The following is a 23,078-nucleotide window of genomic DNA, read 5'->3' as shown; positions in this document are numbered from 1 at the left end:
TGCTGTGAGTGAACAATTACACATAATCGATCACAAAGTAAATGATTCATGGATGATGAATAGGCTGTAGATTGATAGGACTGGATTCCACAACTTTGGTTACTCAATTGAAATTGATAAAAGCTGATAACAAACCCATATATCCTCATCTATTTCCCCTTTGCCAATATGGAGATTGTAATTAGGCTCTGGTAATAACTTCCAATCTCCCATTTAATCAATATTTTAGCAAAAAGAGATTAGGTCTAATGAGAGCTAGTGCATGGAGCAAGTAAGCAGTTGGATCTTCTTATTGCAGTTTCTATAGAAACACATGTTTCTCTTAGGGATTTCATAGAAACGGTCTAGCAAAAATAAAGTGCAATGATTATAGATGTTGCTATTTCTTTGTAAATATGCTAATAATCTGGAAAGGAATTGGATTCCCATCTTTATATCAAAAATGGAAAGTCTTTATTCAATATTATGTGAGGCAAGTTTTTCTCATAGATTATATACGCACATGCTGGATCAGATCACAGTGAATTTTAATTACCTTAAAAATCTTTATTATACCCCTAATATCTTGCAATTTAGAGAATTTGGAATTGTGCTATTGATGGAACAATATAAATATTGTTCATTAATTTCCCTCAAGTTCTTTGCCTCTAAATCAAGCATAAGGGCTCATAACAGGGGTTACAGCCTACAGGGGACAGATAAATACGGGGGCTGTAGGAACCGAGGAAGCAATAGCCCAAAGTCCTGGAAAGGGCTGATACTGAGCAGTCACTCTGAGCAATTGTTCCCTTGAGGTGTCAATTTATCACCAAACCTTGTTTCAGGATCCTGCTATGTTACCAATTCCCACCAGTTTCAGGGCAGACAACTGAATTCATTTGGATGTCAGCAGCATCCCAGGCAGGATGCTTCTGCTTCCAATGAGAGACTGTATATAGTCTTAATGAACTGTGGACGTTCCTTAATTCTTGAGAACCTACGCATTTTAATTTGAAGTGAATTAAAATCTTCTTAAGTTCTTTCAGCTATTTTAGTGCAGGAGACAGGTGTCCAAATCTCACACTGAGCTCCATGGGTTGATTTCCTTTGAACTTCCGTTGCAGCCGTCCTGGTCTTCTAAATGCTGGGGACCCCAGTTATCCATGGCTTGCGGATTCATGGCCAGCCACGAGCTTACCAGTAAACAACAGCAACAGTGGCCCAAATGAGATTGCGAATTTTGGACGTGGAGGTAAGTTGTGCTATTCAAAACTTTATTATCTGTTTTCTTAGCTTTCTTCAATGTTTTAAAAAATACATACTATGGAGTATTTTCTTCCACAATTAAAATTACCAAAGCGCATGTCCTAACAGTGCTGTATGTTCACTAAATATTTTATGTAAGACCACTGTGTCTATATTACCTTGAGTAAGACTAAGTTTTAAGGAAGTCATTACTAGCCAAGATGACAAATATTCATGATACATTTTAGGTTTAGGACTATTAGGGCAAGATTAGTAAAATCAGAAACTATGCTGTTAAGTAGGACTTATGATTTTGGACTAGTCATTTCTGTTCTCTACATGTCATTCAACACATATTTATTAAGTATGTCCTATGTACCTGGCATTATGGCAGACAGTAAAAATAAAATACCAGTATAAAGAGAGATGGTCCTTATCCTCATAGGATGTATGTTATAGAGAGTAGACCTTTAAATAAATACGACATGTTGAAGGAGAACTTAAATGTAGTTCTTCCATTGATAACTGGTACCCCAAATGAAAAACAAAAAGATGCTAAGTTGCTGATATGATAAGGTCTCCAAAATTTGGTGCTAGGGTTCTCTCTGTAGAAACAGAATTTGACCTACTATAAATAATTACAGCCTCCCCACTGCCACCTTTTCATCCATTCGATAGGAAAATGATGGGTTTAGAGAAAGATGGGGCTGGAGAAGTCTGTGGTCCCAGTGTTTAAATTTGGCAGAAATATGTGAGTTTTCCATTGGCAGAAACTTGTGCAAGCAGTAAATGGACTGGAGCTGCTTTGCCGGTACCCGACATGAAAAAGCTGCCTATTGGGAATAAGAAAGTTCTATGAATGGAGTGTTATTTAAGTTGACATTTGAAGGAGAGCTAGAGATTAGTCAGAATTGTGGGAAAAGTGTGTGAAGAAATGTCCGTATTTTAAGGTCTAGAAAGAAGAGAGACATTGACCTATTTGAGAAATGAATGAATTTCCTAATGAGTATAAAGTACAAGGCAGCGGAAGTGGTGGAAAAAAAAATACAGAGGGACAGATAATAGAGGGCCTTCTAAGCCACGCAGACTTTAAACTTTGCCCAAAGGGTGGTCAGAAGGCCTCAGTGGATTTGTAAGAGGACGACACTGGGCTCTAAGTACAGAGTTAAGTCATCCAGACTACTGCCGGGTGGTGAATGGAGTTCGAGTAGAAAATGGGATGATTAATTAGGAGAGTAGTGTTATAATCCATGAAAGTGTGGATGAATCTGCTAGAGGGTTTCTACAGCTCTGGGTGGAATTAATAATGGAGGAGACCCAGGGCTAAGCTAACCTATTATAAGCCTCAGTGGTGGATTTCACAGGCATGAGTGTATAAATATACCGACTTAGAAGAATAATCATGGATACTGGCATTTTCTCTTTATGGATAGAATACCAATGAATGTTTGAATATAATTAAAATAGTATTTCAAATAATAAAGCTACTAATTATTGCTTAAGTCTGCGTTCTGTCAATACCAAGTTGAAGGAAGGGAGCTCTCTCCCAACCTCCAAATAAAATACAGAAAATAACCATTCCCCTGTCATAGGTATGTAATGAGGATTAAATGGATGATTACATATTCAGGTTTAGCACAAAGCTTGGCATACAAGTAGTGGCCGACAGGCATCAATATAGTAAATGAGAAAACAAAAGTACATTGCATGACTCCTCAGCTTTTTGCTTGCCCTCTGTAATCACCCCGTTTAGGATTCTTATTTGTCCAGAACCTCTGAAAGTGGCTGCGTTCCCTAGTGGCCAAACTCTGAGCCCTTCAATTACAGGCTATTTCTTTTTTGTGGGTAGGTTCTATACCTGAGCATTTCCTCACCAGGAGAGCAGAACACTCCTCTCTACCCTATCCAGAATGATTTCGTCAAAAGAAATTCTGTTCTGAAGGCTTTTATTAATCAAGGATTAGATCCCTCTTTTACTTGTTGTATTTGTATTTGATTAGTGCACCATTCTCTTTACGTTAAGAAATGAATGCCTAAAGATGGAGAAAGTGTTTTGTTTTGTTTTTGTTTTTTTCAGTTTCCAGCAGGCTACACTAACATCTAAAATGTCTCTAATTTAGCCAAAGGTTACGTTTGTAGATTTTCAAGGTTTTTCTTCTATATCCTCCGCATTTTTATGATATAAAATATTTCACAGGCGAACATCAAGGCCAAGACAAAGTTTTTGCAAGATTTACTGTATTTCTTATGTGATAGGCATTATAAGCATTCACTATGCACCAGAAATAGGTAGGCTTTTTTGTACATTTTGTTTCATTTCATTGGCATAATAAATGTGACACATAGATAACAATCATATTTACATTTTAAAGGCCAAGAAACTAAGGTTTATCGAGATGAATAACTTGAGATCTAGGTGTAGAAGGCATGTCTAACACATTTTAAAGCCTTGGTGCCTTTATCTACACTGTTCTGCATTCCTCTAGGTGGGATTCACGTGTATGACTGCATAACTATGGTCACTTTAAAGAATTATTGTGGATACTGACATTGCCCTTTCAAGAATGGAATACTAACACATGTTTAAATGTAATGAAAATAGTATTTTGAGTAATAAAGTTACTAATTATTGCATAAGTCTGCCTTTTGTCAATACAAACTATAAAAGATCCATTTAACCATTCAGCGAGTGCTTACCCCCTGCAAAACACTAGGTGAGGAATTATGGAAATCCAGATGTATGTTCCTGTTCTTAAGTATCTTACGATATGATACAGGAGACAATCATTCATTCAAGTATATCAGGCAAAAGAAATAAGTGCATGGATCACTAAGGTGCTGAAACCTGCAAAATGAATCATGAGTAGGTCCACCTGGAGGGAAGGGTTTCTGTACTTCAGAGGTTTCAAACTCAAATATTAACAAGTTCCGGTCAGCCCAAAGCACTAAGGAAAGGTAGGTGTGGACAGTGAGAAGTGGAAACTGGAAGGTCCTACCTAAAGATAGCAGCACCTATTCAGGTCCACTCTGTCGGCGGAAGGCTGGGCCAGACTTCCAAACCATCTGATATTATAGGATGATCCCCCACATCCAGATATTCATGTATAATCTTCCAATATTTCAACATTCGGATATAATTCAATTTATTTTCATAAAATGTAAGAGTGAGCCAATAATAGTTGAAGGAAATATGCAGCCCCCAAGTCAATACAGAAGCACTTAGACTTGAAGGCTGGCTAATTTCATCCAGCAGGGAGAGAGAGAGAGAGAGATTCTATTTCTAGCACTGTAGCTTTAGCTGTGGCCAGATAACATTCTGTAGGATTAGATCCTCGGACTACTTTTTTCCAGTTCTAAACATTTGAACACATAACCATTTCAAAAGCTTGCAGATAAAGTGGCTCCCAATCTAAATCAAAAGTTTTAGAAGGTCTCAAGTTCAAGGTGTTGGGAAGTTGGGACCCATGCTGGAGAAACATGTCTATCTGGTTGATAGTATCAGTGAAAGATGGTGGATGTGGCAGGAACAAAACTCTGAAAATTTCCCCAGAGTGAAGGATCTATTTTCATAATTTTGATATATTCCTAAATATTAAATGTTTCTGAGAATGAAAACGATATTGACATTTAAGGATGAAGTATACTTTTTCATTATCAAATGTCCTAATTAGTTTATAGGTAAAAGCTTTTTAAAAAGGCCAAAAAAGTAGTTATGGGATTCTGAAATGAAAAAATAATTGTACTTGCTTGTACAAGCTTGTGAAATATATTTGAATATCTTTAACAATTTCACTGATATGCATTTAAAATATTTACTTCAATAAAGTATGTATCCACTTACTTACAAAGCGAGTTGGAATTCCAGACTTCAGAAAGATCTAAATTATGCAGTGTGCAAAATAGATTATAAATGTCTTATTGCTGTTGCTAAAGAAGACATTTTTTTAGCTTTTATAAAAAGCAAAATTAATATTTTTATACGAATCTTCATCTCAAGTACTATTGGGTATCATCAAACATAAAAGTCTGAGAATATTTTGACTAAGTTTCACTTTCACTTTCTGCTTTTTTCTTGTCATGATAAATTGGTTTTGGGGGCAAAGTAATTGGTTTGTTACTTAATATTACAGTGCTTTAACTAGTTGAAAATTTCCTATAATGAAGAAACCATTGATGATCTCAAGTCCTATGAAGTGTGGCTTTCAGAACATAGATCGTTAAGGAATATATACTATAATTAGATTCACTTTTAACTCTACATGATTAAAAATATGTCATTTAGTGTTGTTCTGGTTTTAAAAGATTTTATTTGTTTATTTTAGAGAGAGAGAGAGAGAGAGAGAGAGCAAGTGTGAGCAGGGGTAGGGAGGGAAGCAGAGGGAGAGGGAAAGAGAATCTCAAGCAGACTCCCCGTTGAGTGTGGAGTCAGACATGGGTCTTAATCTCACAACCCCAAGATCATAACCTGAGCTGAAATCACGAGTTGGGTGCTTAACCAACCGAGCCACCCAGGCACACCAGTATTTTTTTTTTAATTCTAATATCTTTCTTCTAAAAAAGGAAAAAAATAAGAGCTCGGGAGGGAGGTGGCAGTTCTGAATTGTAAAGCATCATGTAAAGATAATTCAGTACACCAAAAGATAAATGGACTGATTGATATTCAGTGTTGTTACTAAGGTTTAATTTTACTCTTGCCGTATTATTACTTGAAACTATAATTCTCCACTTCTAAGAGTTAGTAGCATAAATTAAACCCACTGATCACTCAGATTGCTTTTTCTATAGTTAAATCCTGCTGTATTGTGAAAATGACTTATTCATGAAAATTATCTTTTGTTACCCAAGAAAAAAAAAATTCCTACCATCCGCTCCACTCCATGCCGGAACTGTGAAATCAAATCAGAGAAACAGCAAGCTGGAACTTCAGAAAAATGTATCTCCTAGTTGGCTTGTATAGTCTAATTTTGGAAAATTTTGCATCTATTCAGCAGCTCTATCCTCTATCTTTTGGGGTAAAGTGGAAAAAGATGTTTTCAAGCCATCATTTGTAGATTGACTTTCATCATTTCGTCTGTAAGGAGCTAACAGTTTCATTGGTCCTGAAAGCAGGATGCACAACTGAAAGCATTTTTCAGGAGTGAAATATCCCAAACATCTCATTCATGGTTGAAGAAAATGGGGGAAGGGACACGTTAAAGCAGTGAGATGTGAAGGACGAGCGGTGGGCCTGCCTGTCACCGAGGCTGATAGCTTGACCATGGTTGTACATCATCTCCCCTTCATTGATTCATAAAGCCCAGCTCAGCTGAAATGCAAACGTGCGGCATGACACATTTATTTTTCACCTTCAGTCCTGATAGTTTGGGGCTTCCTGTGCATCATTAAATTGTTTCATTTCCCTATGTTCACCACAGATGTGCTGCCGCCAGTTCCAGGCCAAGGGGATAAAACAGCAACAATGCTCTCAGATGGAGCTATTTATAGCAGCATTGACTTCACGACCAAAACCACTTACAACAGTTCCAGCCAAATAACACAGGCCACCCCATATGCCACCACACAGATCTTGCATTCCAATAGCATTCACGAATTGGCTGTCGATCTGCCTGATCCACAATGGAAAAGCTCCATTCAGCAAAAAACAGACCTGATGGGATTTGGATATTCTCTACCTGATCAGAACAAAGGTAACAATGGTGAGTCAGGGTCTTACACCCCGAGGAGTCCTTTTCATATCATTTGTGCATGGGATAGAAATTAGTATTTGTTGTTCAGTTTAGTGACTCATTACCAGGTTCGCTACCTAAGCGAAAAAATATTCTCGGCATGTATTCAGTACCTTGCGCAATCCCTCCCACCGCCACCGCCACCGTCACTGCCACCACACACCAACACCAGTCGGTTCCATTCTTTTAGCTCTTTTTCAATAGAGTGGTCAGTAATCCATCTCAACTTCCATTAGGCAGGAGAGACGGAACTTTCCTCCACTGTCCCACGACATCTGCTTCTGAGTTGCTAACTGCATGTTCTGCATGGGCTTGTGCTGTGAACTAATCACATGATGCCACTATGACCTCTGCCCTTTAACCCTTAGCCTTACTTTACATCCCTGACTACCGATTGGCTGAGGGATTGTCTAATAGAATGCCACACAACCAGTCACAGGATTTCAGCACCACCAGCTCTCACAACAGCTCAGAGAGGAGTGGCAGTCTCTCAGGTTGGTCTCATCACAGTAAGGAGAAATATTTGTTTGTCACCAGCATATGACCTGTGTTCCTAACAACCGTGAAGAAATACTGAATCACAACTCACTGTCAGGCATTTATCTTTCAGATGACAATAGCAGTTTATTCTAATGAAATCGTGCTTTGGGAAGGGGGGAATAAAAATCCCTGTCAATCTTTATGTACTAAGTGTACAGCACCATATTTACTGAGAAATAGTGTCATTTTCCTAAATATTATTTAGGAAAGAGTAGATGAGTTTTATCCACCTTGAGCCCTACCTAAGAGCCAAGAGGACTTTATAAGGAAAAGATCATACAGGAAAGTCAACTCCATGACATGGACAGCAAATGATGAATTCAGTTAAAATGCAAATTATTTGGGACATTTTTCACAATAATTGGATTCCAGGGATGTGACTTTCTATTTTTGGACAATCTTTCCAAAATATTATTATCTATTGAATGATATTTAGTGTAAGGTGCTGCTACCATGCTAACCAAGAATGCTAATATCAGACATTATTCTTCACACTTAATTTCCAAAAAAATTATAATCTATATATGGATAATTCTTTTATGCTGTAGATGTTAATATATATTTGAGATATATCAGCCAAACCTACCATCTGTAATGTAGGTTTTGTATAGCACATAATCAGGACAGATTTTTACTGGACAGAAATATATGCCTATTATAATGAATAGCACTGATTGCCTTCAGGCTCAAGGATCCTTACCTCTAAAATAAGGAGGTCGTAGTAGACACACTCTACCTTCCAACCATAACATGTACATCGTGTGACTGATGACTTGATCTGCACATTTCTAATTGATTCCATGACCTTATTTGCTTATTTTTTCATATTAATGATATGCCATTTGTTTTTATGACCTACAAGTTCTTAGTAAAGTATTATAGTGTATTGTGATATGTCACAGGCTTCTAGGCTATAAAGAGTTAACTCTTCTACATCATTAGGGTAACATTTATTAAATGGCTTTTCCTCAGGAGATAGAACCCTTTCAGTCTGAAATGTTAATGCTCTCTCTTCCCTCCAAAATGAGCCATTTGCGCTTCTTACCTATTGGTAGAATTAGATACGTTATAGAATCCAGAAAATTTTAAACATCTGTTATGAATTTAAACTGGCTTAATAATATAGGGGGATATTTTGAATAACCTTATATGTTATTTATACTGTCATTTATTTATAATGAGTCCCACAGTTGTACTGAATGATTAAAAAGTAATGTATCCTAGGCCTGTTCCATTCAAGATATGTAAAGTCCCAAGCAATATACATATTTTAAAAATCTATATATTTTAAGCCATGAATTACATAAGACCTTTTGTGAATCCTTCATTAAGTATTCTGTATATGTTGATTGGCACTTTTTAAAAAGTTACCTTTTGAGTAATTGTAAGCAGAACATGATTCACAATAGTGCTTACTGCTTTTTTTAATCCATTAATCTCCTGACTGACATTTATATATATCTATGAATTATATTAACTACTTCATCTACATTTGAATACAAAATTACTTAAATTGGTAATAGAAAGCATTCTTTAGGAGGTGAGAGTGAAGTGATTATTCCCTTTTAGTTTAGTCCAATTGAGTTTAATATCAGAAATTTGCTTCATTTTTATAATCATAGATTTTTTTTCTAAGACTTAAACTTAAGATTGAACTGCCCAATGGATATCTAATCATATATTATAAAATTTTCTTAATTTGTGCACAATAATGAAGTCAATTTAAAATAATCACAATAATAAAGTTGGACATTTCTGAATTATTTCAGGGAATTTCTCATCCTCTTTGAAAGGCTTTTATAATTTATTCCATGCATAAGTTCTGAGCAGTGTGTTGAAAATGCAACCACTAAAAAAAAAAAAACTCAGATCTCTCAAAAACTATATGCAATCATAAATATATATATACACATATATGTACCAGACATCAGTAGTGATAATGAAATATTTTTACATACCAGTATTTTTTTGAAATGCAGTATGTGTTTAACTAACTTGAAAATGATATTTTTATAATTTTCTATACATAGAAGTTGTTCAGCATAAATAAGTGTCAATTTAAATATTTACATTTTGAGTTGAAGAGAAATGGGTCAGATATGTTTGCCAGTCTTCAAAATATGTTCCCTTAAAGCATAATGCAGGCAGTTCTCCCCTTAAAATGCTTGGGGATCTTTGGTTGCAAGTAACAACAACAGACTGTGGCTCACTTAGCTCAAGGTAGAGATCTTAGATAAACATTTTATTTTGTTAACTTCTGTTGTATGCCCACCACCATGCTCAGAACCCACCTCTTAGGTCAGTGCTAAGAGAGGACAAAGCATATCGATTCATAGTCCTACCAGGACACCCCACAATGACAGAGCAGAAATTTCCCAAAGAGGGGAAAGTGGGCATTGGAGGGAAAAGTTACAAATTCCACCTATGAATCAGCTTTGTTTCCCCAATTCATTTTTAAATCTGATATTTGAAGAGTTGATAATGCCTTTTTTGACCTTCGACAAGAACTTCAACAGTTGGGTTCAGAGCTCCAGAAATAGTCATTTCTAGTAAAGCTGCTGCATTATTTTTTTTTTCCTCTTACTGTGTGAATATGGACCACATAACATTTAGAAAGAACCTGTTTTCTCATCTGTTAACTACTTCATCTACATTTGAATACAATATTACTTAAATTGGAGATAGAAAGCATTCTTTGGGAGGTGAGATTGAAGTGATTATTCCCTTTTAGTTTAGTCCAACTGAGTTTAATATTACAGAATTTAATTTAGGGAGATGTAAGAACTTCCCTATTTGTATCATTCAGTTCTGGTGGTGATCATATAACATTTTTAAAGTGAAGAGTGAAGAAAACATTGTACACTTATAATTATACAAGGAATAAAGGATGCACAACTAGAGGAAAAGCCAGTAAGGACATACAGCCCAGCCCATTCCTCTTTTAATTATTGAAATACAGTTCTGAAACTGCACAAAAGATATGATCCTGGTTTGTGATTTTGATGAATGATCAGGAAACAAAGGATTAAGGCTCATCTATCTTAAACGTAAAAGTTATAGACTTCTCTTCAAGCAGGTTTATTATTTTTATTCCGAGAATCAGACTATTTCTGGGATACTCATTGGGGTTGGAGAAGTCTGGCTTGACAAAGCTGTAGAAATGGGTAGAACCATGTTTGCTCTAAGATAGAGAAAATGGAAAAGAGTAGTAATGACTGGCATTTATTGAGATTTCTGTACAAGCTGGGCCCTCTCCATGCTTCATCTCATTTAATCCTCAAAATACTGCAAAGATATAGGAGCTTTATATCTGTTTTACCTGTGTGAAAATTGAAGGGATATCTACCAAGTAACTTACCAAGTAAGTGAGAAACTAGTCTTCAAACCCAGTTTAAGCTCTTATCCTTGAAGCAGAAGAGCAGATACCTGCTCTTCTTTCTCTTAATACCTCTCCTACTGCCAGATGGGAAATGAAAGGAAGGGTGGAAGCATTTTGTCTGTCTATTTTAAATATGTGTGTTTATGTGCACATGACCTAGACGACAGACATAATTCCATACTTGGCAACAGTGTCTATGTCCAATTGAGCAGTTTCATCACTTTCTGGCACTCGAATAAGTTACTACTAAATGACATAATTTTCTGAGTTGGCTGATGCAGATTAGTAATTGGCAGAAGAAAGGAGATGAGACTTCTAGTAATATGTCTATGGATGGCCCTGCTGCAAGTATTCGATGCACACAACCTGCAGTGCCAGAAAGATGAAGTCCCAGTGGTCCATACCATTTTTGGGAAAGACAACTACAGGCCATAATGGGAATGAAGGAAGCTGCTTGGGTCCCATGGAAACAAAATCCTTTGTTATGCTGTTGGAGAAGCGCTCATTCTTGCAATCACCTGTGGTCCATTTAGGAAGAAACTTGATTTACCTAAATTTTGGAAGAGTGAAAAGTATGGCACTGTACAAGTGATGAATTTAATTTTTATATTTCATTAGCACCAGTAATTCCAGATTTGGCTCATATCTGCCAAATTATTTTTTGCTCGTGTTTTGTGCATGAATTCATTGGTATTAACAATAGTACTGAAACTGATCACTGCATTTCCATTAATTATCCTGTTCTTTTTGGAATTTTAGGAAATGTTATGCTTAAAACATCTGGGAACTACTCTCACTATAGGCAAAAATAATCTGCCATTCATTAGTTTAAAATTCTATAAAACTTATCATTGTGAAAGATTTACAAGTATCCAGATTATAGTTGGTTGATTTTTATCAGTCACTTTTGAGAGAAAACTGTGCTCTCTTGGATTAATTAAATTGAGTAAATTCTAATGGAAAAGTTTCGTCTGTATCCTTAGACACTGCATTTTCCCCTGAGAGAGATTATGCAAAAGAGCATTATAAACGCACTAAAATCTGACATTTGAAAGAATTTGTTATGGCCCATTATTTCATCTAACAATGAAAATGTAGAGGCAGCAGACGTGAATAAATCAATCAGTGTGCTTTTGCTGCAGAAGCCCTGTTTTTGGTTTATTCATCATTGTAGTTAATGCATTGGGAAAAATATATATATAATTTTGAGCGATTTATAAAAACGTTTTTCTGATTATACCATCTCATTGTTTATAGCTTTTAACAAATGTAATATACTGATTGTGGTGTTTTGAAAACATAAATACATCTTCCCATCTGATGTACTCTGTTTCTACTGATGTTTGGTGTATCTGAATAAATGCATTATTACTTTCAGGTGGGAAAGGTGGAAAAAAGAAGAAAAATAAAAACTCTTCTAAACCACAGAAAAACAATGGATCGACCTGGGCCAATGTTCCTCTACCTCCTCCCCCAGTCCAGCCCCTTCCTGGTACAGAGCTGGAACACTATTCAGTGGAACAGCAAGAAAATGGGTAAAACTCTTTTCCATACCAATGAAATGCTCAGGGCTCTCCTCTTCTCTCTCTCTTGTGCTTTTTTGTCTTTATCTGGTGTTGTCTTACTGTTTTACCTGTCCCCTTCCCAGCCCATTCATTGCCCTCCCCCCGTGCCCCTTTTGTTGTTTGCACCGTCTGTGTATTTTCGCTGATAAATACAACACAGCACATATTGAGAACCTGGAATCCTCAGCTGTCAAGTGCCTTATATTATTTGCAATCATGATAATGCAGCCTCCATTTATAATATTGCTTGTTAGTTTGAAAGCGGGTACCCACAGCTCCGTGAACTAAAGAGCCACTCCTGAGCGGGGCTGAAAAGGAAATTAAAACAACCTTCTTCATCATCTCTCATGGTTTTCTAATGACTTGGTGTCTGGCCGCAGGTGAGCACCCTGTGTTGAGTTCCATCCCATGGTGTAATTGTGGGGACTTTCATCATTAGCTGTGATGGGAATGTAGGGGCCGGAATGATGAAACAGGTTCAGGCCAATGCACATTCTGTAACAAAACCTCTCTAAGTTAGAAAATTTCCATCAAGGGCGTTTAAATGTGACTGGTCTCCTTATTCGTTCCCAAATATCTCGAGTTCGTGTTCCTCTGTTAACATGTTAATTGACTTTAAAGCAGAAAGACATTGATAGTTTTTATTTTCTAATTAAAAAAAACAATAGCAAATGAAGAGAAACATACTCAGTCTTTTTTTTTTCTATTTTAATAATTCTTTTTTTTTTTTTTTTACTTCCTAGATATTTTATTCTGTGTCTGGCCACATGCACACACACAGGATTGCAATATAGATAAACAGACTATAGAGTTCCCTGCTGCTGTTGTTTGTAAGAAACGTATATTGCATCTGCTTTGTCACGAAATATTGACCATTGCAACTATATAACAGGGTTCTGTTGTTTTATTTCAGACCATAGTTCATTTTATTTTTGTATTTCTAATTAGTGGTAAATTACACAAGTTAAATATATTTTCTTTTTTAAAAAAAAAATATAGGGGCGCCTGGGTGGCTCAGTCCGTTTAAGCGTCTGCCTTTGGCTCAGGTTGTGATCCCAGGAATCTGGGATCAAGTCCCACGTCGGGCTCCCTGCTCCATGGGGAGCCTGTTTTTCCTTCTCCCACTCCCCCTGTTTGTGTTCTCTCTCTTGCTGTGTTTCTCTCTGTGAAATAAATAAATAAAATCTTAAAAAAGAAATAAAAATAAACATATCACAGATAAGTTTCCCTCTAACTTTTGTCCCCTCTTCCACTTCCCAAAGTTAATCACTCTAGATACACTTGTATACATTTTTTATTTAACATATTAATAATAACTTTTATTTTTTATTTAAATTCAATTAATTAATATATAAGGTATTATTAGGTTCAGAGGAACTTTTTATATTTCTTTATACCTTTCTAGATACCCTATTACTTTACATCTATGTGTGTGTGGGCACATTATCACACTATAGATGTAAATCTACAACATTATTTTATTGAGACATGAAACTAAACTGACTCAACGTGATCCATGAGTCAGTATTCATAGGTCTAAAAAATTATCAAAGTATTTTCATAATTCTAATTGCTCTGTCTTCCTCACAATTTCTGGGTCACCACCACTTTTGAATGAAACTGAAAAATACATAATAAAGGCAGCTTTTCTTTCTCCAAGTTTCTTTAAATTTTGAAATCTTTAGATGTTAAGACACCTCAGTTTATTTGAATAATAGTTGTATCTCTGTCTTATTTTATGTAAAGAGCACATGCACATAATTTTTTTGGCTCCATCTCCTTTTCTTTTTAAACAAGTGCTATCTTTGATGTCTCCAAGTTAATTTTTTTTTTTTCAGAGGGGGAGAGAGAGAGAGAGAGAGAGAAAGAGAGGAGGGGCAGAGGGAGAGGGAGAGAGGAGAATTTTAAGCAGGCTTCATGCCCAGTGCTGGGCCCGACATGGGGCTCGATCTCACAACCCTGAGATCGTGACCTGAGCCACAGTCAAGAGCAGGACACTGAACTGATGAGCCACTCAGGTGCCCCTCCAGATTAATATTCTTTACTGGAACTTTCTATGTCACAACATTTGCTTCCTTCTATAAAGACCTCATTTACCTTTTTTATTAATTATGTAATGCTTATACATATATACTATATATATATATATATATATACATTATACACACAGATGATAGGTAGATATGCATATCTGCATATATATTCATACACACATACACATATATTCACATACATAACTCTATATTTTCTTCTTTACATCTTTCTTTTTCTCCAGAGGTCTTCACCTACTTCTGGGGGATTATAATTCCCACATATATGCATATCATTATTATTTTACTTTTTTAAAAAGTTCTCATTCGAAATAGGAAATTACAAGCACACCCTCTTTTCTCTGACTTTTTAAAAATGCTACATTTTGCACATGATCTTATGTAAAACATATTAATAATGTAAATGTGCCCATGCCACATGAAGTCTGTTGAAGAAAAACCAGAGATGTGTATTCTGTAAGAAAAGATGATTACAGGGCTTAGGAATCTGCATTTCATTTTTTTTTTTTAAAGATTTTATTTATTTATTAGAGAGAGAGAATGAGAGATAGAGAGCACAAGAGGGAAGAGGGTCAGAGGGAGAAGCAGACTCCCCGCCGAGCAGGGAGCCCGATGTGGGACTCGATCCCGGGACTCCAGGATCATGACCTGAGCCGAAGGCAGTCGCTTAACCAACTGAGCCACCCAGGCGCCCTGCATTTCATTTTTTTTTAAGATTTTATTTATTTGGGCGCCTGGGTGGCTCAGTTGGTTAAGCGACTGCCTTCGGCTCAGGTCATGATCCTGGAGTCCCGGGATTGAGTTCCACATCGGGCTCCCTGCTCGGCGGGGAGTCTGCTTCTCCCTCTGACCCTCTTCCCTCTCGTGCTCTCTATCTCTCATTCTCTCTCTCTCTCAAATAAATAAATAAAAATCTTTAAAAAAAAGTCTGTTTCTAAAAAAAAAGATTTTATTTATTTGTCAAAGAGAGGGGGAGAGAGGGCATAAGCTGGGGGAGCGGCAGGCAGAGGGAGAGGGAGAAGCAGGCTCCCAGCTGAGCAAAGAGCCCGATGCGGGACTCGATCCCGGGGTCCTGGGATCATGACCTGAGCTGAAGGCAGACCCTTAACTGACTGAGCCACTCAGGCATTCCAGTCTTCTGAATTTTAAAGGCTATAGTCAGAAAATGGGAAAATAGAGCTTGTAAACTGGGAAGAGAAAATAGTACTATCAAACATGTTCAAGCATAAAGTAGGTAATTTGGAATTTTTCTTTTTTTTTTCTTTCCCCACTACGTCTATTAAGAAACAGACTGTAATAGCTATTACCCATTGAAATAAAATTAATTCATTCCAAAGAAATGCTAAACTTCTCACTCGATTTTATTGCCTAGCAGGAGAATTGAAAATATCATTTGATGAATGAAATAAGATACATTGTGGCAGACTTTTATTTTTTTATATAAATTATCATCTGAACATCAGGCCATAAAATATAAAGTTGTTTCTGAATTATTTTCGTATTTAGCCAGGATATATGATATTAGAAAATCTTTTCTTTTGTAAAAGATTTCTAGAAATTCATTTGGTACTTTAGATAGGTAAAGAAATATATATTTTAATTATATATATTCAAAGTCTTTGTAGCATGTAGCTTGGTTTTTAATAACCTTTGAGTCATTTGCCTTAAGTAGCTAGTATTTCCTGAAACAAAAATTATCACTTTTAACGGAAATAGTAAAGTCTTATCTATCAGTAAATTGACAGCAAAATTCAATTTTCCCATTCTTTGGGCTCCGTTTTTCCAAGGTTATTATTTCAATTGTTTGTAACAACACCTATTTAAAGTCAATATGACAAAAATAAATTAACTTAGATTTGTGATGACTTTGTCCATTTCTTGATATATTCTTTATACTTCTCTGTTTTCTAATGTAGAAACCTTATAATATTGAAAAAAAGGGGCGCCTGGCATGGCTCAGTCTCTTAAATATCTGAGTCTTGATTTTGGCTCAAGTCATCATCTCAGAGTTTTGAGATCAAGCTCCATACCCAGAGGAGATTCTGCTGGAGATTGTCTCCCTCCAACTCTGCTCTGACACCACTGCGTGCCTCACCCCCCCACCCCACTCATGTGCGTGCTTGCGCCCTGTCTCTCAAATAAAAAAGAAATACATATTTAAAAAAATGATTTTTGAACACTTCCTAGTTATTTTATAATGTGCTATTCATGATATTAACGTTGAATATTTTACAGCTGAGTTCTTCTATAGAATTGTTTATATGCCTTGTTTTGAAACTCGTGCAGGTTTAAGGTTCTCTTGAAATGCAAACAACAAAAACTTCAGAAGTCACCTTTTGGTTTTGATAATTTTTATTTTAACAACCAAGAATTCTGCAACTGTAGTTCTTATGGTGATCCATAGTTTTTCTTTCTGCTGTTTTTAGCATATCATGATAGAGAACTTACTCAACACACATTTTTTTTTAAGTACATAGCAAGTGCTGAGCCCAGTGCCAGGAAAAAAAGCAACAGGGATGAAAGAAACAAATACACAATTATTCAGGAAGATCTGATCTCTGATCTAGGGAGTTCACAGGAGTGGTAGATAGAGACCAGAAAACACGGACGCGCGCATGCACACACACACTCTTTTATGTGATAAGCCCTAGATGAGCAATGTATACAAAATAATAATTTGTATTCTGGAAAGGATAAACATGTATGCCAGGTAAAGTTGGGGCAGTCTTGAGGTGAATCTTGAATCATTTATTCACAAATAATAGCACCCAGAATTCTAACTGGCTGCTGGTCGCCAGCTCTGAGCTTGAGACAGAAAGGACAAAGGACAAGCAATGGTCCCTAACCGAAAGCAGCCTAGGTGCCAGAATAAATTATTAACCAAGGACTACAACAAAATGTTACTAATGTCACCATTTGCTGTGCAGATGGAGAGAAATTTCCATAGCCAAAAGAAAAATATATATAAAATGAAAAATAAGAAAAAAGGAATCGCCCCATTCGTTTTCCTTTAGTACTCCCCACTCTTCCTTCAAAACTCCATCTTATTCTAGTTAAGGTGACTTGCCTTTCCTTAATTTTTTTTATTCCTTAGGCTTACTCCTCTATTGTAGTACTCATCACATTGCATCCCAGTTGCCTGTGTGTATCTTTCAGCAATCAGCACCTGCTATATGAAGTTCGTTGGGTTTGAAATAGGCATAAAGTAGGATATAATCTGAAAAGGTATCTTGAGGCCAATTATGAAGCCTTGTATGTCATATAGGGATTCTGACCTTTGGATATAGATGACGAATTGAAGGACATGAGGCTGGGTCAGGTAGATAACATCTGGGATACTACAGAAGAATAGCCAATATCATGAAAAATGATAAGGCAGTAAGATAAAACAATGGCAGTAGGATGGAGGGATTTATCCCTTTCCCTAAGGGATAAATTTTGGAAATATACCTAGCCCAGAATAATCTCAATCTTGAAAAGATGTTCTCTTACTTTTTATTACAATGTTTAATACTGTTTCTAAACTTTTAATATTATCAAATTTCTTTCTAAGCCTTTCTTGGGCCATTTCCGCCCCCACAGAACTAAATATCAAAAGTTACCAAAGCATTGTCCACATAGAAAAGTATTTAATTGTTAATTCAATATTATGGCAACAATGGTAAATGTTCTCTCTCATCCATATGCCTCTCTCAGCTTGATAAAAAGGTATCAAAATGTATTCATCCTTAGCTATATATATAATGTATTTTTATTATTATCTTATGATGCTAGGAAGAATTCAGTAGGGATTCAATAGAAATCTGATGCTTTGCTTTGTTGCTACACTTAGAGATTGGCAAGCTTTTGTGGGTGTTGAACTGTATTGTATTTTTATTAGTAATTTGGTATTTGTATCTGGCCTTTAGCTAGTTCACATGCAACATTGATTTGTTGTCATCTTTCTCATTATTTACCAGGCAAGACAGATAATATCCCTTGCACTACATTGACAATATGTTAAAAAAAAAAAAGCTCTCTCCCTCTCCCTCTGCCCCTCTTCCCCCAAATAAAGAAATAAATTCTTAAAAAAAAAACAAGAAAAAATTGAAATTCCATCCCTCAAATAAGATATGTATCTGTAAATGTGAAGGCAATGCTAAAAACTGAGCTATACTTTTCTTAACATTTATAGAGTCATCTGTTACTTTCTTGTTCTTCTTCAGAAACTGCATGGAACCTAGTATTTATTGTTCTGGAATGGATTCAGATATGGAAACCTCAGAGATGAGGAGCAGCCCTCCTCACCATTGAATATGCTCTGCGTCCCAAATTTCTTTCATCAGTTCTCTCACATTCTTCTCCCAGTCTTTCTTTTATTCGCTCTCTCTCTCTGTTTTCCAGTTCTTGCACGAACCACTGAGATGAATCCCATGGACTTCTCTCAGCTTTGCTTATGGTCTGTATAAGTGGATTTTGCTCACTCCTGTTCGATATTATCTTTGTAGAAAACATGCGGAAAAAGTGATGATAAAAACGCCCATTCTAGCTAAGCGGAATAGCTACTGGAATATTTTTTTAGTCATTTAATACATTATGCGATGTGTTTGTATAATTTTTAAAATAACATTTATATGGCTGCGCTCTCCTTTGCCTGATGGTATTTGAATAATAAAAAATGAGTTGAGTACAACTAAGTGCAATTTTTTCTATGTAACCTTAACATATGATGCATATAATATCATTTCTTCTTTCTCTTATGTTCTCTATGTATTTTCGTTCCATGTGCATTTTCCCTTCAGATTATTGGAAGCAAGGATAGTTTACTACTTATGAGGTAGGGAACTTTTAGAGAATGATGGACTACTTCCATTTGAAAGATTGAATATATAATTTGTTCTTTCTTTATTCAAATGTAGGAAATCCTTTGCAATAAGCCATGTAAACAGAGGAAATACATGTTCTGGTTTATGGGGGAAAATGTGATATTTTATGGAGGAAATTTAATTATAACTGTTGATGAAGTATAATAGCACTCACATTCCATACTGAAAATGGGCAGGTTTTTTTTGTTTTGTTTTGGTTTTGTTTTTTAGGATTCTTATTCATATTTGTGTTTGACTTTATAACATTTAAAGTCAAATAAATAAATAAAAGAAACCTAAGCATTCTTTATTTTATTTTAAATTCCAATGTAGTTAACATATAGTGTTATATTAGTTTCAAGCGTACAATAAATATAGTGATTCAACAATTCCATCCATCACCCAGTCCTCATTACAACAAGTGCCCTCCTTAATCCCTGTTCTCTATCTCACCCTTCCCCTCACTACCTCCCCTCTGGTAACCATTAGTTAGTTCTCTATAATTAAGAGTGTTTCTTGGTTTCTCTCTCTCTCTCTCTCTCTCTTTTTCCCTTTGCCCATTTGTTTTGTTTCTTAAATTCCACATGTGAGTGAAATCATATGGTATTTATCTTTGACTGACTTATTTCACTTAGCTTTATGCTCTCTACCTCTATCCATGTCATCAAATCATAAGCATTCTTATTAATGAATCAATTTGTGTGTTTCCATTTCAAATCAATAAATAAGCTTATCATCTACTATTTTTAAAGTATCGTGTCAGGTGTGGCCAAACGAGAGTAATTCAATGTCATAATTTTAATGTAGCATAAATCCACTTGAGGAGGACGCCTGGGTGGCTCAGTTGGTTAAGCGACTGCCTTCGGCTCAGGTCATGATCCTGGAGTCCCGGGATCGAGTCCCACATCGGGCTCCCTGCTCAGCGGGGAGTCTGCTTCTCCCTCTGACCCTCCCCCTTCTCATGTGCTCTCTCTCTCTCTCATTCTCGCTCTCTCAAATAAATAAATGAAATCTTTAAAAAATAAAAAATAAATAAAATTTTAAAAAATCCACTTGAGGAAAAACTACTATTAACATGTGAAAGGTTAAATTCTCAAATAAATTAGACAATAGTTAAAGAAACCAACATTGGAAATGGCATAACATAGCGTATAATCAATTTTCAGGTAAATGTGCAAAAATGTCAGTGCAAATCAGAAGAGTAATGTATCAGTGCTAGTTGGCCTCATCTGGGAAATCTTTATAAAAGATATGGGATATAACCTGTAGCTTGAAGGATTTGTAAGATTAAGGTAGGTGAAACTGGAGAAGTACAGTTCGTTCAAAATAAGTTGAATACTTGAAGCTAATGGACCACAATGGAAAAGTACTGAAGAAAGAGAAGAAGATGATGATGATGAAGAAAAATCAATTTGAGTAGAAAATTCTTGTTGAGAAACTGGAAAAAAAACATTTAAAAAGGCAGGTTGAGGCTTAGACATATTTAGTGGACAGAAGAGAATGAACAGAAGTGAATGTTTTTTTCAAACAATTCTGAGGTTTTCATAGACCAATTTGTAAGTGATGTGAAGGATTGATTAGTGGATGGGAAAAACCGGAAGCACTGAATCCAACTGGGACCATGGGTGGCAAACTTTGTACACAAGAGAATCTTTTTTTTTTTTTTTAATGAAATCTAACTATGATCTCCAACATATGAAACAGATCAAAATGGCATCATTTTGGAGCAATGTATTTTTTTCAGGTCTGATGGGTACTTACATAGTTATTTGATGGGAATACAAGTTTAAACAATGGTATTTTCTAGTATATAAGAATTGTTATCTATAACATATTAAAGCGTGCCTGTTTACACTACGGTATAAAGGACATTTTGGAAGAGATATTCGTATCAGAGTGTACGGGGCTGCTGAAACAAGCTCTTCAGTTCACAGCTCACCGAGGTAGATTATTCAGGGAGCCTCAACAAGAGAGGAAAATTGAACAGCCACAGATGATGAGGTTTATTCCCTGTAAAAAGCCTCTCAGTGCCTATCCATCACATACAGTCCTTCTCAGGGCTGATGAGGCCCCGTGTGATCTGGCACATCCTCACCTCCCCTGCCTCAACTATGGCCAACTCTCTTTAGTTGTTGGCTCTTACCAGTTATGAAACTATCTGAGTTCTTCAAATACTGTTATCTTTTCTCTTTCTCTGGGCCACCCTTTAGAATATCCCCTTTTCCTGTAGTCAGCATAACTTTGCCCTACCCCCAAACTAGTTTCAGCCTACCTTCTCCTTATTCCTGTAGTACTTGGTATTGTTGATTATTTGCTTGGTATCAGTCTGCCCTACTGGATTTCCTGCTCTGTAAATAGATGCAGATTCCTGACACATGGTTGTCAAATAAATGGATGGTCAACTCAAGGATTTTTTAAATAGACTTTATTTTTTAGATCAGTTTTAGGTTAACTACAAAACTGAACAAAAACTACAGAGATTTCCCATATACTCCCTGCCTCCACACATGCATAGCCTCTGCCACTATCTACTTTCCCACTAAAGTGACAGATACACTTTTAAATTGATGAACCTACATTGATACATAAATATTACCCAAAGTCCATGGTTTACAATTAGGATTCACTCTTGGTGTTGTACATTCCATGTGCTTGGACCAATGTATAATGACATATATCTACCATTATAATGTCATATAGAGCAGTTTGTCATAAAAATCCTCCATATTCTGCTTACTCATCCCTCCCTTCCCTTAACTTCTGGCAACCACTGATCTTTTTATTGTCTCCATAGTCTTGCCTTTTCCAGAATGTCATATATTTGGAATTATGCAGTATGTAGACTTTTCAGATGGACTTCTTTCACTTAGTAATGTGCATTTAAGTTTCCACCAATTCTTTTCATGGCTTGATGTTTCATTTCTTTTTAGCGCTAAATAATATTCCATTATCTGGAGAACCTTAGAATTTGGCCTCTCGGTGAATTTTGTCACAGTTTATTTATCCATTTACCCACTGAAGGACATCTTAATTGATTCCAAGTTTTGGCAATTATGAATAAAGCTGCTACAAACATCTGTGTATAGGTTTTTAAATAAATTCAGTTTTAAACAAAGTAAGTAAAGACACTTGAGTAAAAATATTCAAAAATCATCTGGACATTTATAAGTTAGCATTTGTATGGGAGAGGATACACTTGTAATACGTATATATATATTTATAATAGTCATTTGATTTTTAGTTTCTTTAATGAAATCTTCTACATACTAGATACTGTATTTGGTGCTGGAAACACAAAGTTGAGAATTAGAGTTCTTGAATTTAAAGATCTCATAGAACAGTAGGAAAAAACAGAAACAAATAATCCCAACAGGGACACCTGGGTGGTTCAGTCAGTTAAGTGTCTGCCTTCGGCTCAGGTAATGATCCTGGGGTCCTGGGATTGAGTCATGCATCGGGCTCCTCCTGCTTGACAGGGAACCTGCTTCTCCCTCTCCCTCTGCCTGCCACTCCCCCTGCTTGTGCTCTCTCTCTCTCTCTCTCAAATAAATAAATAAAATCTTAAAAAAATAACACGTTATAATATGGGGAGTACCACAATGTAAGTATTTTAGAGTTGTGATCAATTCCATATGGTAGAGGCAGAGAAGACTTTGCAAAACTGATGGCATTTGAATTGAACCTGAAGGAAGAGCAGGAGCTCACAGGCAGATGATTTGAGAATAGTTGTATATAGAGCCAGAGTTTAG

The 23,078-nt window shown here is 36.1% G+C and overlaps 1 protein-coding gene across 16 annotated transcripts in view; it reads left to right on the top strand.

The window, feature by feature from the left end:
• Positions 1 to 23,078, top strand: part of ROBO2 (roundabout guidance receptor 2) — a 1,647,790-nt gene that overhangs the window by 1,591,091 nt on the left and 33,621 nt on the right. For 9 of the 16 annotated variants that reach the window (XM_027585566.2, XM_035727393.1, XM_035727374.1 and 6 more), the window contains 3 exons: positions 1,104 to 1,231; positions 6,639 to 6,920; positions 12,248 to 12,404. In XM_027585566.2, coding sequence (XP_027441367.1) covers positions 1,104 to 1,231; positions 6,639 to 6,920; positions 12,248 to 12,404 — 567 coding nt within the window. Of the gene's footprint in view, positions 1 to 1,103; positions 1,232 to 6,638; positions 6,921 to 7,318; positions 7,445 to 12,247; positions 12,405 to 23,078 lie in introns of all 16 variants that reach the window. The other 7 variants (XM_027585562.2, XM_035727390.1, XM_035727380.1 and 4 more) reach the window with 3 other exon arrangements.

This window comes from Zalophus californianus, chromosome 1, assembly GCF_009762305.2.
Source record: "Zalophus californianus isolate mZalCal1 chromosome 1, mZalCal1.pri.v2, whole genome shotgun sequence".
NCBI lineage: Eukaryota > Metazoa > Chordata > Mammalia > Carnivora > Otariidae > Zalophus > Zalophus californianus.
Note: the sequence above shows the minus strand (reverse complement) of the source record. Positions and strands in the feature narration are given on the sequence as shown.